Source organism: Dermacentor silvarum, chromosome 7 (genome assembly GCF_013339745.2).
Source record: "Dermacentor silvarum isolate Dsil-2018 chromosome 7, BIME_Dsil_1.4, whole genome shotgun sequence".
Lineage (NCBI taxonomy): Eukaryota > Metazoa > Arthropoda > Arachnida > Ixodida > Ixodidae > Dermacentor > Dermacentor silvarum.
Genome location: NC_051160.1, coordinates 136,537,448 through 136,551,919, shown reverse-complemented (window position 1 = coordinate 136,551,919; position 14,472 = coordinate 136,537,448). Strand labels below are relative to the sequence as shown.

The 14,472-nt window shown below is 44.8% G+C and overlaps 1 protein-coding gene across 3 annotated transcripts in view; it reads left to right on the top strand.

Moving 5' to 3' along the window:
• LOC119459204 (cytochrome P450 2C31) overlaps positions 1-14,472 on the top strand; it is a 273,595-nt gene that overhangs the window by 241,810 nt on the left and 17,313 nt on the right. For all 3 annotated transcript variants that reach the window (XM_049671234.1, XM_049671235.1, XM_049671233.1), the window contains 2 exons: positions 2,676-2,791; positions 3,966-4,224. In XM_049671234.1, the coding sequence (XP_049527191.1) occupies positions 2,676-2,791; positions 3,966-4,224 (375 nt within the window). The remainder of the gene's footprint in view (positions 1-2,675; positions 2,792-3,965; positions 4,225-14,472) is intronic.

Here is a 14,472-nt window from a genome sequence, read left to right as displayed (position 1 = left end):
TGTCGGGGCCCCGGAAGCGGATGTAGGGCTGACAACGGCGCAAGCAGCGTGAACCCCGAGATTCGCGAGTTCGTTTCGCACGATGGCTTGGACTAGCGAAACCGCTGGTGTGCTCGAGTCGCCGGCGTTAGAGTTGGTAAAGAGGCTAGCGGGAGCCATTGCCTCGATTTCACGACGGACAATCCTCGTCAATTCGGCCGACGGCGGTGAAAGGTTAGATGGCGGCCGCTCTTCACACGAAGACGTTGCAGCGGTGTTGGGAAGCCGGGCGAATAGTCGTTGAATACGGCGGCTCTTAGCCTGCTCGAAGCGCTGACACTCCTCGATCATGGCATCGACGGTAGCACAATTTCTGCACATGAGCAGATTGAATGCGTCGTCCGCTATCCCTTTCAGGACGTGGCCAACCCTGTCAGACTCTGACATGTTACTGTCAGCTTTACGGCACAGCGCCAGCACATCCTGTATGTAAGACAAATACGATTCCGTGGACGTCTGGGTGCGAGTTGACAGCTGTTGCTTCGCAATGATTTTTCGACTGGAGGCGTTACCGAACAGGTCACGGAGCTTTTGTTTGAATGTATCCCAGCTTCCGAAGTCGGCGTCGTGATTGTCATACCACAACTTCGCCGTTCCACTAAGATAAAACACCACATTGGCCAGCATGACTGTCAGGTCCCAGTGGTTGGAATCGCTCACCCATTCGTATAGCGTGAGCCATTCCTCAACGTCGATACCATCGGTGCCGTTGAACATTCCAGGGTCTCGGGGTTGGACGACTACAATCGGTGTCCGCGGCGCAGAAGCAGATTCCGGTTGGTGTGCCATGGTGGTCGCACCGCAGCGCCGACCGCTTCGGAGCTCCGTCCTCTGGCGAGAATACCCAGCACCTCCCACCAATGTGTGAGGGGGCGTCAAATAGACGAAAAAGGGATAGTATTTATCTACAGCGATTGTTGGCAGAGATGGCCAAGATGGCTGAACACGCGCAGCGTTTTTCGGCGATCGTCGTCTTCTTCCTTAATGCAAGGAGGTGGCCCGTAATAATATTAAAGGGAGTAATCGCATTTCTTTCACTGTGAGTACACGTGGTTTCACTGTACCATGGTCATTTAAATTATAGTTTTCGCAAGACAGATGAGCTCCGAAGGTGTCAAGGCATGAATGTCAATTCCGGCTTCTAGGTAAGAATTTAGTAGCCGTGGCAAGGTGTTCTTCTGCGTACTTGGCTAGTTCTGAGACGGGCCGGCATTCGGAGGCGCCGGGTTCGGATAGTACAGTGCCCAAGGTGCACGATGGTTCGCTGCCATATAATAGAAAGAATGGTGATAAGCCAGTAGTCGCTTCCCTTGCGGTGTTATAAGCGCACGTTACAAAAGGGAGAAGCATGTCCCAGTTGGTATGGTCGGAGTCGACGTGCGTTGTGAGCATTTTGCAAAGAGTGCGGTTGAAGCGCTCAGTTAAGCTGTTTATGGTTTGTATGCTGTTGAAATTACAGTCTGCTTCTTCATACAATTTGCATCTTCTCACGAGGAAGTCTCGTGTATTATTCCTGTTTTAGACGGTTACCTGAGGAGAGCAATAAATATAATAAAGTACGACCTTTTCACCAGTTCGAACTGTGGAGGCGGTGAAGTAGTTTGGAAGTTCACAGAAAGACTGCGAAAAACTCAAGAACTTTCTATGTGACACCGCTGGAAAATTGTGTCATGAGAGCTGAATTTATTAATGCGAAAGCAGTGTATGTCTTATCACGCGAAAATCTTTAGTAGTCGGCATGAGCGAAAGATGTTACCAAAAATACGTGAAGGCGCAAAGTGTAAAAACCAGTAAAAAATGCTGGGATTGACGTCACATTTCCTAGGAAGATTCTTTAAACGAAGAAAAAAATGGCATTGAAAGGAAAATTTTGTACATTTCGGTCTTGGTGGGAATCGAACACAGACCTCCGGGTCGCGAGACGTGCAAGATTCACACGGCTACACGGCTCTGGCTTGGTAAAGTTGAGCCTATCGCGTACGTCATTGCACACGTCACATGGCTGCCATCTGGCTGATTAGAGGTGTAGCCTAGTGCATGCGTGATTGATGAATTGTGATTAATGAATTAATTAATTGTCTACGCGTAACGGCGCAGACAATCGGGAGGAGGTTGCGCCACGTCATGAGTGTTTAAAGTGAGCGCGTTCATGACGTGCCGTGGTCTACCAACGATATAATGCTTTCGCATTCCTACACGTAAGCGGTGTTAAGTGTCTCTGCCGAATTTTTATTTCCAGGCGAATGCTCTTAACAATGAAATTCGACGGAAGTGCAAATGAAATAATGTTAATTTGTTGAATGAGTACGAGGTCTTGCATTTTCTCAATGTTCAGCTACCTAATTAGGTTTTTGCATCCCAAAAAATATTTTATTTAAAATGTAGCTTTCTCTATGGCCCATTACCACGGTAAAGTTGACCACGATCTCTAACGAAAACAATGAAATAAAATAAATTTGTAAACAAAGTCAATAACTATTTCTAATGAAATGAATACTGATAGGAATACAATAAGAAATTGGTAAAAAACAAATTTCCTGAGAAAATTTGATAATGAGACATCAAAAGCCGTTTTAACAACTCAAAAACAACTTTGCGTTGCAGAAAGTGAGACACTATTTGTCTTCTCCTTCCAGGAAACAAGTGCGCGCCTACAAAGAGAAAGAGTATGGAAACGAAAGCAACGACTTTATTTGCGGATACCTTAAAAAGATTGAGGACGACAAGAAGTTTTCCAGGGGCCTCTTTACCGGTAATTCTCCCATTTTCTTGCGCAACACAACTGTTGCATTGACACTGCCTAGTTGGTAAAAGTCATGGCTTAAACAGCAGAAAAAACTAGGCAAATAGGTAAGAAACACGAATGACACTAGGCGCTGGCCTCCAATTGATGTTTGTGCATATATATTCCACGCGCAGCATCAAACAAACGTGAGTTCAAAACCAGTGCCGGGTGGTTTGTTGTCCTCATATAATTGCCCCGTCCCCCACACTGTTTAAAATTTTAGAATGGTGGCGCTTATGTCACAACAGGCAGAGAAGCCCGACTCAAGCTCCATCAGTACTTCTGTATATGCAATAGTTACTTTGATTTATCATCAGGAAAACTAGTGACCGAGACAGAATTAAGAAGGTGACGCGAAATTACAGCAAAAAACATCCAAGATTCAATGAAATCCGTCAGCGCCTCTTGACGAAGTCATATTGTCAAAATAAATTATTTAGCTATACTAACTATATTTCCAGAGTAGGACTTAAGCAGCAGAAGCGTGTGCACGAAAAAAAAAATATTGCAGCAGTATACAGAGGTAATGGTGATAAGAAGGGTACTATATAAAATAATAATAAACAATGTACTATCGTGACTCGGAAATCTGAAAGTAGAGCCTGAATAACAAATTGAACTGTTACAGTGAAACAGCTTCTTAAGCAAGTTATTGCTATAATAAATTAGCACTGTGACTGCAGCACCTTACAAAGCAGGTTCAGTATATATCGGCACTTAATTAATTGCAAACGGTATCCTGCGTGGTCGAGTGGAACTCCAGTGATGTTTTGTCTGTACAGTAAGGCTCAAGTGGATGCAACTCCTCTTGCCGTTCTTAAAAAAAATATATCTACAGAAGTCCTAGATGAAGAAATGTTTTGAGTGTGTGTAAGTGTGCTTTGTGGAATGTGCGAAATGATAATTGAAACTCGAAGAGCGAGACGCAGGCTTGAATGCTCATAATCTTGGACAGCGGTTGTACTACGTAATGGAAAATTACATTGAACACTGGATACATTTATACGCAAACGCAATGTATGACCACTGTCAGAGAAAGGAAAATTACACCTCATTAACGCAGTGACAGTTTTTATAGCCTTTCGCAAATATTTTAAACATGTTGTGATGCCATTTATGATGCCACTGTACTTTTATACAGACGAATCCCTGGTGGGCAACATTACCTCATTCCTGACAGCCGGAACCCTTAGCACCTCAGGAGTGCTTGGCTGGGGATTGTTTCAGTTCGCACAGAATGTGGACACAGTCCAAGCTCGTGTGCAGCGTGAAGTAGACGAGGCGGTGGGGCCACATCGGCAGCCCACCTGGGAAGACAGGAAGCAAATGCCGTACACACTCGCCTGCATCTGGGAACTCTTCCGTTGGGCGACTGCGGCTGTTACCGGTGTGCCCAGAGAGTGAGTGCGCCCTGCCGAAGATAACTAGCGTGCTTTACTTTCGATCGAATGTGAGCTGCTGTGTATACACTAGTCTGAAAGGAACTGACAGCTCACGCGAAGCAAGAGGTTTTGAATATTGCAGTGCGTGTTAACTAAGGCCTATCATTTGCCGTCAGTTTCATCTCACGTCTCACCTAGGTCGGATGCCACTAACGCCAATAGCAGTGGTCCTCACTACAGCAGCGTTGTGAGATGGCTCGCAGACGCCAGACAACTGTTTGTGTTTTGCAGCATAGCAGTTACATTGCGTGCGACGCCTCAGTGCCGCAGAATTCCTCAATGTGGAGCATGGTTCATTAACAAAAAAAACTGACATCCACCCGTATGGAGCACAAAGCAAAATTTACGCGGGTTTCTCAAAAACAAAGCTTCGTAGATGAAGAAACCTTCGTCCAGGTTTGTTCGAGCTTTGTTTTTAAGAAGCCCGTGTAATGAAGGTTAGGACTCCGTCAGAGGAGTTCAAGCACTCATCCTTGCTAGTACTGGCAAAGCGTCACCCTTAGGGCAAACCGGCCCTTTTTTTCACAGAGAACCACAATATTGTGCTGGGATGCCTGTATATATAAATTAAGATAGACCCCTATATAAGCGAGTACACGCTAATTGTAAAAAGACGTGTTTGAATGAGAAGTGTAGATATTTTCAAAAACATTATGTCGCATTGTTTATTGAAATAATCGGAGCACATTATACAAGTGCGCCGAAGTTAGCGGCGTGTATTTGTATTTCGGATCATTCGCACTTGCAGGATGTTTGCGGTCAGACCTTTTGTAGTTCTTTCAGTACTCAAAAGCCGAGTTTTTGTGCGAGGTAGACTGAAGTTTTGACCATACTCTATAAAAAGTCCGCTGGGGATGGTGGTGAACCTTTTCTAGACGTCTAAAATGGGGACCATATTTCACTTTAGGTTAGGTTGCCAACGCAACTTTACCAGAGCCTTCACAAAGTGCAGTTTCAGCTCTTCTCACAGTGATGATTCCGTGTACTTCAAAGATGTTAATAACATCATCTGCACCCGCATGGCATCTGTGGTAGCAGTCTAGTATTACAGATGTTTTCTAGCGGGCAATAACATTATAAATTATGTAGGACTTGGACAAAACACGGAAAAAGGCAGTCTAATGCTTTGAAATTGCAATATGCAATAAAATGAAAGTGCAATAAGCTAATATGATGATGTATAAACATCAAAATACATTTGCCATTAGGTTACAGCCGCCAATCAGCAGAGAATACACATTATGTTTTTGGTAAAGAAAGGTAGACATGAGTTCACCGCGTTTACTGGTGTATAAACACTATAAATATATACCCCAACCCTTTCATGCAAGTCTTTTATAAAACATGAAGAATTTTTCATAACTGCCTTGATAAAGACGAGTTTCAGATTTTCTCTTCAAGGGCCACGGCCGCGACTGCTATGGTGAATGGGCAGCTGAATATTAAATATTTATTTCGTGTTAAAACAGCGAGTACACGCGTACATGTTCTCACAGGACCAGTTTGTGAAATGGCACCAGCACAAGTATTTTGCAGCTTCGCTGAATATGAATTTGGAAGGTTTCCTTGTGCGCTGTAGGTATTTTTTATTTATACTTTTCAATGCAATAATTTCGGCCGTCTCTGGCAACCGACGCAGCCCGTGTACATATATATAGATAGATGCGAACCGGAAGGCCAACGATGATGACCTAAAAATGGCGTTCGATATGAAGTTCCGCTAGCTATTCATCAGTATTAGAAACTTAACAGTGACACTGCTCTCATTGAAAAATAAATTTGTAGGACACTATATACTAGTCTGAAAAAAAGGGTACACCTAGTTAGCACTTTGTAGGCAAGGCATTGTCATTGATTACATCTTGACAACTACACGGCAATCATACCTTCAATTTGTAAACAACCATTTGAGGCATTATTGACCGTTCCCGCTGCAGGAATTGCCAAAACCTTTTTGGTCGGCATTGCTCGAGGCTTTCTGCTTCAAGTGGTGTTCCCGTTCTTTTTAAAATTGTCCGATAGGGTTAAGATCTTTAGACTGGCTTGACCAGCCCAACTGGGTCACTTTTCGCTCCTTACTCCAACCCTCCACAATGGCAGATGTGTGTTTTTCGTCGTTATCTTGAATATAAACTGACAGCCGAAATATATTTGTGCCCGTCGAAGCATCGCTCTCTCTAGCATGTTCTTTTACACTTCCTCAGTCATTGATTGCTCCATCGGTTCTGTAAACCGAGCCAAGATGAGGAGTTCACAAGCAGGTGCACATCATCAGACTTATTCATTTACGCTTTAAAGCAGCTTCCTCGTAATGAGGGTCAAATTTGGCTCCTTTAAGACGTCGCCATGTAGTCAGTTCTGTTCTTGCTGAAGAGAAAAAACTTGTGTTCGTCTCACTAGGCAACGTTTGCCCTATTGCTTAGAAGTGTAGATGAAATGCTTTTTTGCCCGCTGTACAATAGAAGCAAATTGTCATTGCTGTCACAGTGGTTTGTTTTCAGGCCTCCATGAATTCAGTCCAGAAGACCGCGGGCGACGCTTTATTGTTGCCGCAGACATTTAGGGACACAGTCGAAGCACTTAATGGTTCTAAATTTCTGGAGCTGCTAATTTTGGTTACGCAAGCCTTGCTAGAACAATCATCCACTCTACGGCAAGATATGTTGACTGGACAGCCAGGAAAGCAACATGCTAAAACACCTCTTCTGGTATAGCTTGTTTTGACAGTTCGCGAAACTGTAGGTTGTACCAAGCTTTGGCAGTGCGCCATTTATTTCTTCACAGAAAGAAAAAATTGTGGAATTTTTTCTCCGACCAAGCTGTATTTGACTAAATAGCTTTCCTACCAAGTAATAGTGATGGATTCTTTTTCTAATTTGTAAGCATAGCGTGCTACACCGATATCTTTTGTGATAAGGGCACGTAATTACAAACGTGGTTACATGTTTCCACATTTCCAGTTATAAAACTTTGTGATATTACGGTTATATTTCGATGTATTATAGAAAGTGCAAAATATAATTATTTCAGCTACTGTACATCTTCGTTCTGATCTGTTGAGTATATATATACATAGTATGTCAGAGTAGCACTCACGCTGGCAACGTAGGAATAACGTCAAACAAAACAGTACGAAGTACACGCGTATCGCCTAGGATATTTGTGACGTTTCGGCTGGTGGACCAGCTTTTGTCAAAGTAAGAAGTACTAAGTACCAGGTAAGAAGTCCTTCTTACTTTAACAAAGGCACCCGCCGAAACATGCGAAACAGAACGTACGTCGTATCCTTTTCGTTGCAATATATATATATATATATATATATATATATATATATCACTCTTGATGAAGGCCGGACCCCGGCCGAAACGTCAGTACAGTCTTGTGATGTTTTTCCTACGTGCTTCTATTTTTTTGAACTACTTTTGTGCCGGCTCCTGTTACTCTTTGCTTCACTGATATATATATATATATATATATATATATATATACATATATATATACAGGGTGTTTCAGCGCACACTTTCAAACATTCTGATCGGTGGCCTGTGGCAGATAGCACAATTCTACTTCATGAGCTGGTCTACTCGAAGAGGCGGACACTCTTGCACAAGAAATTGAAGTTTTTTTTGAAGTTTGAAGTTTGAAGTTTATTTTGCTTCCATTACAGAAACAAGGAGCAGGAGCAAAAGGCTACAAAGGCCTGACAAAGGGCTCCCGCTCCTGTTGACACTCAGCGTCAGCGGTACAAATGACAATACGAAATACATGTTCATATCAAATTAAATGTCACATAAGCAGTATACAGATCACATGATGTATGACATGTAGATTAAATCAAATTAATCCGGATAAGTGGCCCGGAATACAAAAGAAATATGCGCATTAGACAGTAGTTAAATACAGATGATTAAGAATCTGTAGAATAAATTTCCTATGACTTCAGTAAAAAATAACATAGGAGACGAAAGTGAATTGCATAATTCAGTTAAAAAAATTAAAAAAAAGCATAACAGTATGACACGAAAATGATACACATCATGCATATTCCATTTGATGCTCTATAATATACAGTTTCATAGATTTTTTTGACAAAGTACAAAAATCAAGGGGACTTAGGCGATTTAGTAATTGCGGAACCTGGTAGCCTATATGTTGCCTGCCATAAACTGTTCTGAACTTCGGTATTACCCTAGTTTCATTGCGTAGGGAATACCGACATTTTGATTCGGATGATTTAGCTGTGTAGAGTTTGTTCGTTTTTATATGTTGGAATAGCCTATAGTAGTATATCTGGTTAGCTTTCAGTAAAGTGTGTTTAATAAACAAATCATGCGTTCGCAGATCTTGAAGCCTACCTGTGTAGTTTTCAAAGCATCTAAGGACTCTCTTTTGTAATATTATCAATTGTTGATAGTTTTTTGAGTATGTCGTACCCCAAACGAGCAAGCAATATGTAAGTCGAGAGTAGAACATGGAGTAATATAATACTTTTTTAAGCCAAAGCGGAATTAATTCCCGGATTCTGTTAAAGCATCCCGTGATTTTACTAAGTTCTGCAGATAATTTTTCTACATGTGTTGTCCAGGACATATCGCTTCTAAACCAAATGCCCAAGAACTTATGAGCTTCTACTTGTTCTATTTGCACATCTTGATACAATATTGTTAACTTAAAATTCATTGGTTTGTTTATAGGTGCAAAAATGATGTATTTAGTTTTGGTGATATTAAGTTGCAGTTTGTTGGTGTGCAACCACCACATAAGTAGTTTTAGGTAATTATTTATTGAAATCTGTAACGTTTGCAATGACTTTCCGGAAAAAAACACATTGGTATCATCAGCATACATAATTACACTTTGAGAATATGGTATGTAAGAAAGATCGTTTATGTACAGGTTAAACAACAAGGGTCCAAGTATAGATCCCTGTGGGACGCCCTGTAGTATCTTTAGTTTCGGAGATTTGGAATTGTTAATAGATACATACTGATATCTGTCTTGTAAGTAACTTCGAATCAAGTCATGTGCTATCCCTCTTATTCCACAATCATACATCTTAGTCAGCAAAATGTCGTGGTTTACAGAATCAAAAGCTTTTCTTAAATCTAAAAAGAGACCAATGGTGTATAATCTTTGTTCAATGTTATTTATTATTTCATGCTTAATAGAGAGTAACGCTTCTTCACAGGATCTTTTTTTTCTAAACCCATATTGCACGTCAGACATAATAGAGTACTTTTGGACAAAACTATCAATGCGGACGTTTATGATTGTCTCAAAAATCTTTGACATCACCGGTAATACCGATATGGGTCGGTAATTATTAAAAGTGTAGTCTGTGCCACCTTTGTGCACCGGGCACACTCTAGCCAGCTTGAGTGCTTCTGGGAACACACCCTGTTCGAGCATACAGTTAATGACATGAGTTAAAGGACTGCAAATTATGTCCATTACGTGTTTCACGGCAGCTGGTTTGATATCGTCGTAACCTGCAGCTGCATTATTCTTTAGGTTACGCATGATGTCTGTCAGTTCGTGCTCCGTAGCTGGTGTCAGTACAATAGAAGTAATTGAACTGCTTTTGTTGTACGCATCTACACTTGGATCTACACTTGACATGCCTGATCGAATAATTAACAGAAATTCACTAATTAATTTTCAACTAATTACCTGATGGGCCATATTGCAATTTACAAATTGTAGCCGTGGAGTTAATTTTGTACTTCAATGCAAAAAGCGACGTTTTGTTAAGAGCAACTGGAACGCCAATGCATTTCTCCACAAAGTTCGGGAATTAATATCTCGAAACTGGTGCCAACGTGAGAATTCGTTCCAAGTGGACCTGCCTTGCGAACGCCACGGCTACAATTTGTAAATTGCAATATGGCCCATCAGGTAATTAGTTAAAAACCTAATTAGTTAATTTTTGCCAATTAGTCGAATATACATTTCAATTATTTGTGCAAGTAATGTCCGCCTTTTCGAGTAGACCAGCTCATTAACTAGAATTGGGCTATCTGCCACAGGCAACCTTAAATAAATTTGGAAGTGTTCGCTGGAACACCCTGTATGGCGTGACCGCATATACCGCGATGGATCAGCATGATTCCCGCCATATTTTTCTGAGGTGAATAGTTATTTAGCGAAGCGAACACATTGTTACGGAGTAGTGAGGCATAGTGTGAGTATGAACGAAGACGACGATTTGTAGAAAAGAGCGTGTGGCTGCTTCCGCCAGCCATCTTCTGTACACACTGTCACTGTAACTTGTATATACTGTTGAGCCTCGGGGTAGCGTTTAAGCCAGGAATCCTCCAGGCATAGCGATGAATACGCGCGGCAGTAGGAGCGATAGAAAAAAGTTTATTTACATATTTGAACAAGTTGTCAGATTCTAGTCAGAGTTCACTACATGTCTGAGCACACATCCGGACAAGTCAGGACACACACACTGCGTCAAATGTGTTCTTCTTTAAGGCAGTCGTCTTCCCTAGGTAGCTAGAACATGGATTCTGATTACTCTCTCTTTTCCAATCATAATCGTCCAATTCTTCTCAAAATCCCGCCCATGACATTGCATCGTTCCTGCGGACTCCGCCTCCAATGTTGCGCGATCGTCCCCGCATTAGAGGCAACCACGTGGTCATTTGGAAAGCGGAAGTCTACGTGGTTTCCACGAAAGTAACTCCTTGAAGTTGTCCCCCTGCATCAATCCCTAGCATTTCCATGACGGTCAGCTTGCCAGGGTCAGGGTCACGAGAGTGGCCTTCGCGGTAGTTACCGCTTCCATGGAGGCTGGTGGTTGCTTTCGCCCCGAAGCGACCTCCTCGGTTTGCTCGTCATAGTCTATGGCGGGCCCCCTCGCTATCTCATCGGATGCTGATGAAAGGGCTCATTTATGGGAAGCACCTAAGAAATGCGCACAGCCGATTTGGGGCATAGCAATACTTGCAAATACACCTACGCTTCACTAATTCTGTCCCGTGACATTTTGGTGGAGTTGCAGGAAACCCCAAGAGATCAGAAAGCTCCACATCGGTATTAACACCATCACAGCCTAAACTCTTGTCCTGGTGTATTCGAAAGATCCAGGAACGTTCTGCGGAACAGATAACGTAGACGCGGAAGATTTGATCGCCATGTATGAGTGTGTGAATACTCACAACAGATGGGATGCAACCGTAATGTTGGCCAACCTGATATTCAACTTGCTAAGCACGACAATGGTGTGGTTTGACAACCACCAAGATGTGCTTACGGACTGGGAAATTTGTACACAGAAGCTTAGGAACTTCTTTGGCCGTCCATTCTGACGGAAGAACACCGCTAAGAAAGACCTAGGGACTGTTGCGCAAACGTACACGAAATCATAAGTCGCTTACATACAGGACGTGCTTGATCTGTGCCGCAAGGCTGATAGTGACGATTGCGAGTCGAACAAGGTCCGGCATGTTTGAAGGGTGAGGCTAACGATGTTTCAATCTGCTGACGTGTAGGAATTGGACAGCCGATGATATTGCCACATGGTGTGGCACAGCGAGGGGACTGAAGAAAGAAGAGAACGAAGTTCGTCTCGGCATCACGCGTCGACGCTTACGCTTGCCTGGATTCTTGTTCTGCGTGTTTTCTATAGCAGAGTACACGCGACAATTTGGTGGAGGTGCTGGGTACGCTCAACGTATGCAGGAGAACCCACTGGGCAGCAAGAACCTCGCCCCACAATTGGAGCTGACTCCTGTTCACCGCACAAGCTGGCGAATCCGAGGCCTCGCCCCAGAATTTGGAAACCTCCAGGAAAGAGGGATGACTGTGACCACTGCGAATTCTACAGAAAGGGTGACACCGACTTACCTAACGGTGCTGAACCCCCAAGTGCCAACGGCTTTTCATGGCGACACATTTGAAGACGTGGAAGACTGGCTGGCGGAGTTCGAGCGCGTGGCTGCGTGTAACGAATGGGACAACAACGCCAAATTCAGGCATGTCAACTTCAGTCTCCAGGATGGTGCTCGCACGTGGTTTATGAACCACGAAAGTACCCTGTCATCCTGGCCCGAGTTCCAGCGCAAGCTACTGGAGGCTTACTCCAGCCCCGATCGCCGGGAAAAAGCGGAGCGGGCCCTCCAATCACGCGTTCAAAAGCCCAACGAGAGCGTCACGATGTACCTAGAGGACATGACGCGTCTCTTTCAGCGTGCCGACCCGAGTAGTCGGAAGAGAAGAAGGAGCGTCATCTGATAAGAGGCGTAAAGGAGCAGCTCTTTGGCGGTCTTGCTCGGAATACGCCCAAGACTGTTGTGGAGTTCCTCACCGAAGCCACCGCGATGGAGAAGACGCTTCAGCAACGGTCGAACCTGTACAACCGGAAGTCAATGCCGCCTGCACTCCGGATACGCCCGATAGGCTTCGGGTGCGACGTCGCCTTGCTTTGTGAGCAGATTCGCTCCGTGGTTCGCGACGAGCTGCAGATATACCACGGTAGGTCTCCACCTCCATTCAGCTCCCTCGCCAGCGTCGTACGCAACGATGTACAGCAGGCACTGCAGCATCTCTTTCCAGCAGTGAAGCATTACCTCTGCCAAGCGAGTCCCGGCGCAAGATTTACGCAGAAACATTGCTCAGTCCCGCCCACGCTTTCGCACCTACTTATGTTGCGTCGCTATTCGCGTTGAAGGTGGCGCAAGCCGCTCCGACAACCCCGCTACCGTACTTCGACGACCGCCGCATACCCGCGAGGAAATCAGAGGTTTCGCGAGCACCCGGTCGACGACCGCTGTGCTACCACTGCGGCGAAGCGGGTCACGTGTATCGGGAGTGCCCCTACCGACGACTCGGACTGCGGAGTTTTTCTATCGATTCGCCTTGACCTAGGTTCGGCCAAAGGCCTCCCGACATCGCAGACTTCCTCGACCAGCAGCGCAGGCTACACACATCGCAGCGGCAGTCACGCTCACCCTCACCGCGACGATATTTCCCTGCTCGTGATACCACCTCGAGGACGACGCAAGGGATATCACCAAGTCCACGCCGGGAAAACTGACGTCAGCGACCTTCCGAGGCGGGGCCGCTGATACTCGACGCGCTGAAGACCTCCTATCGTCCCGACGACCACAGAACAACGAAAACACGATGACACCCGAAGCAGTTCCCACGAACAAGATGTCACTGGACATACCTGTGTTGATCGACGGCAGAAAGATGATTGCACTTGTAGATACCCGAGCCGATTACTCCATTCTTAGTGGCAAACTGGCGAGCGTTCTGAAAAAAGTAACGTTGCCCTGGGATGGGGCACCAGTTCGTACGGCAGGTAGGCATGTCGTCACACCGCTTGGCTTATGCACCGCCAGAGTAGAAATTCGCGGTGCTGCTTTTCTCGCCACTTCTCTTGTTCTACGCGAGTGTTCCCGCGATTTAATTCTTGGGATGGACTTTCTCCGGGAATATGGCGCCATTATTGACCTCCGCGAGCGCTGCATCACTTTTTTGACACAAAGGGCATCAGCACAGACCGACGCCATTGGACACAGATCCGCACTTCGCGTTTCGGACGACAGCATCACGATACCGCCTCGTGCGACTGTTATGGTTCCGGTCAAGTCCGATGAGCTACAAGACGGTCAAGTTATTGTAGAAGGCAACATTTATATGCTGCTGAGCCAATGTATTTGTGTAGCGCCAAGCCTTGTGGAACTTCGTGATAGCCGGACAGCGGTCCTCGTTACGAACTTCACTTTTGAGCATCGGCACATTTTTCGTGGCACTGCCATCGCCTAAGCAGAACCATCCACGGAGATCGTCGAGTGTTTTGCTTCTGAAGTGGACACAGACGACGGTTCGCTCAGAGACGTCGATGTAAACTCTGAGCTTATGGACGACCAAAAGAACGCACTGCAGGAACTCTTGAACGAATTCCGCGCGTGCTTCGCTCGGTCTACTAAGATGGGCCCAACGCCAATCACGAAGCACCGAATAACGACATCCGACGACGCACGCCCCATCAAACAACAGCCTTATCGTGTCTCGCCGAAAGAACGTGAGGCAATTGAAGCACAAGTTAAGGAGATGCTAGATTATGGTGTCATTCAGCCTTCGCACAGTCCGTGGTCTTCCCCGGTCGTTCTGGTCAATAAAAAAGACGGAACGCTTCGTTTCTGTGTTGATTATCGACGCCTGAACGATGTTACCAAGAAGGACGTGTACCCA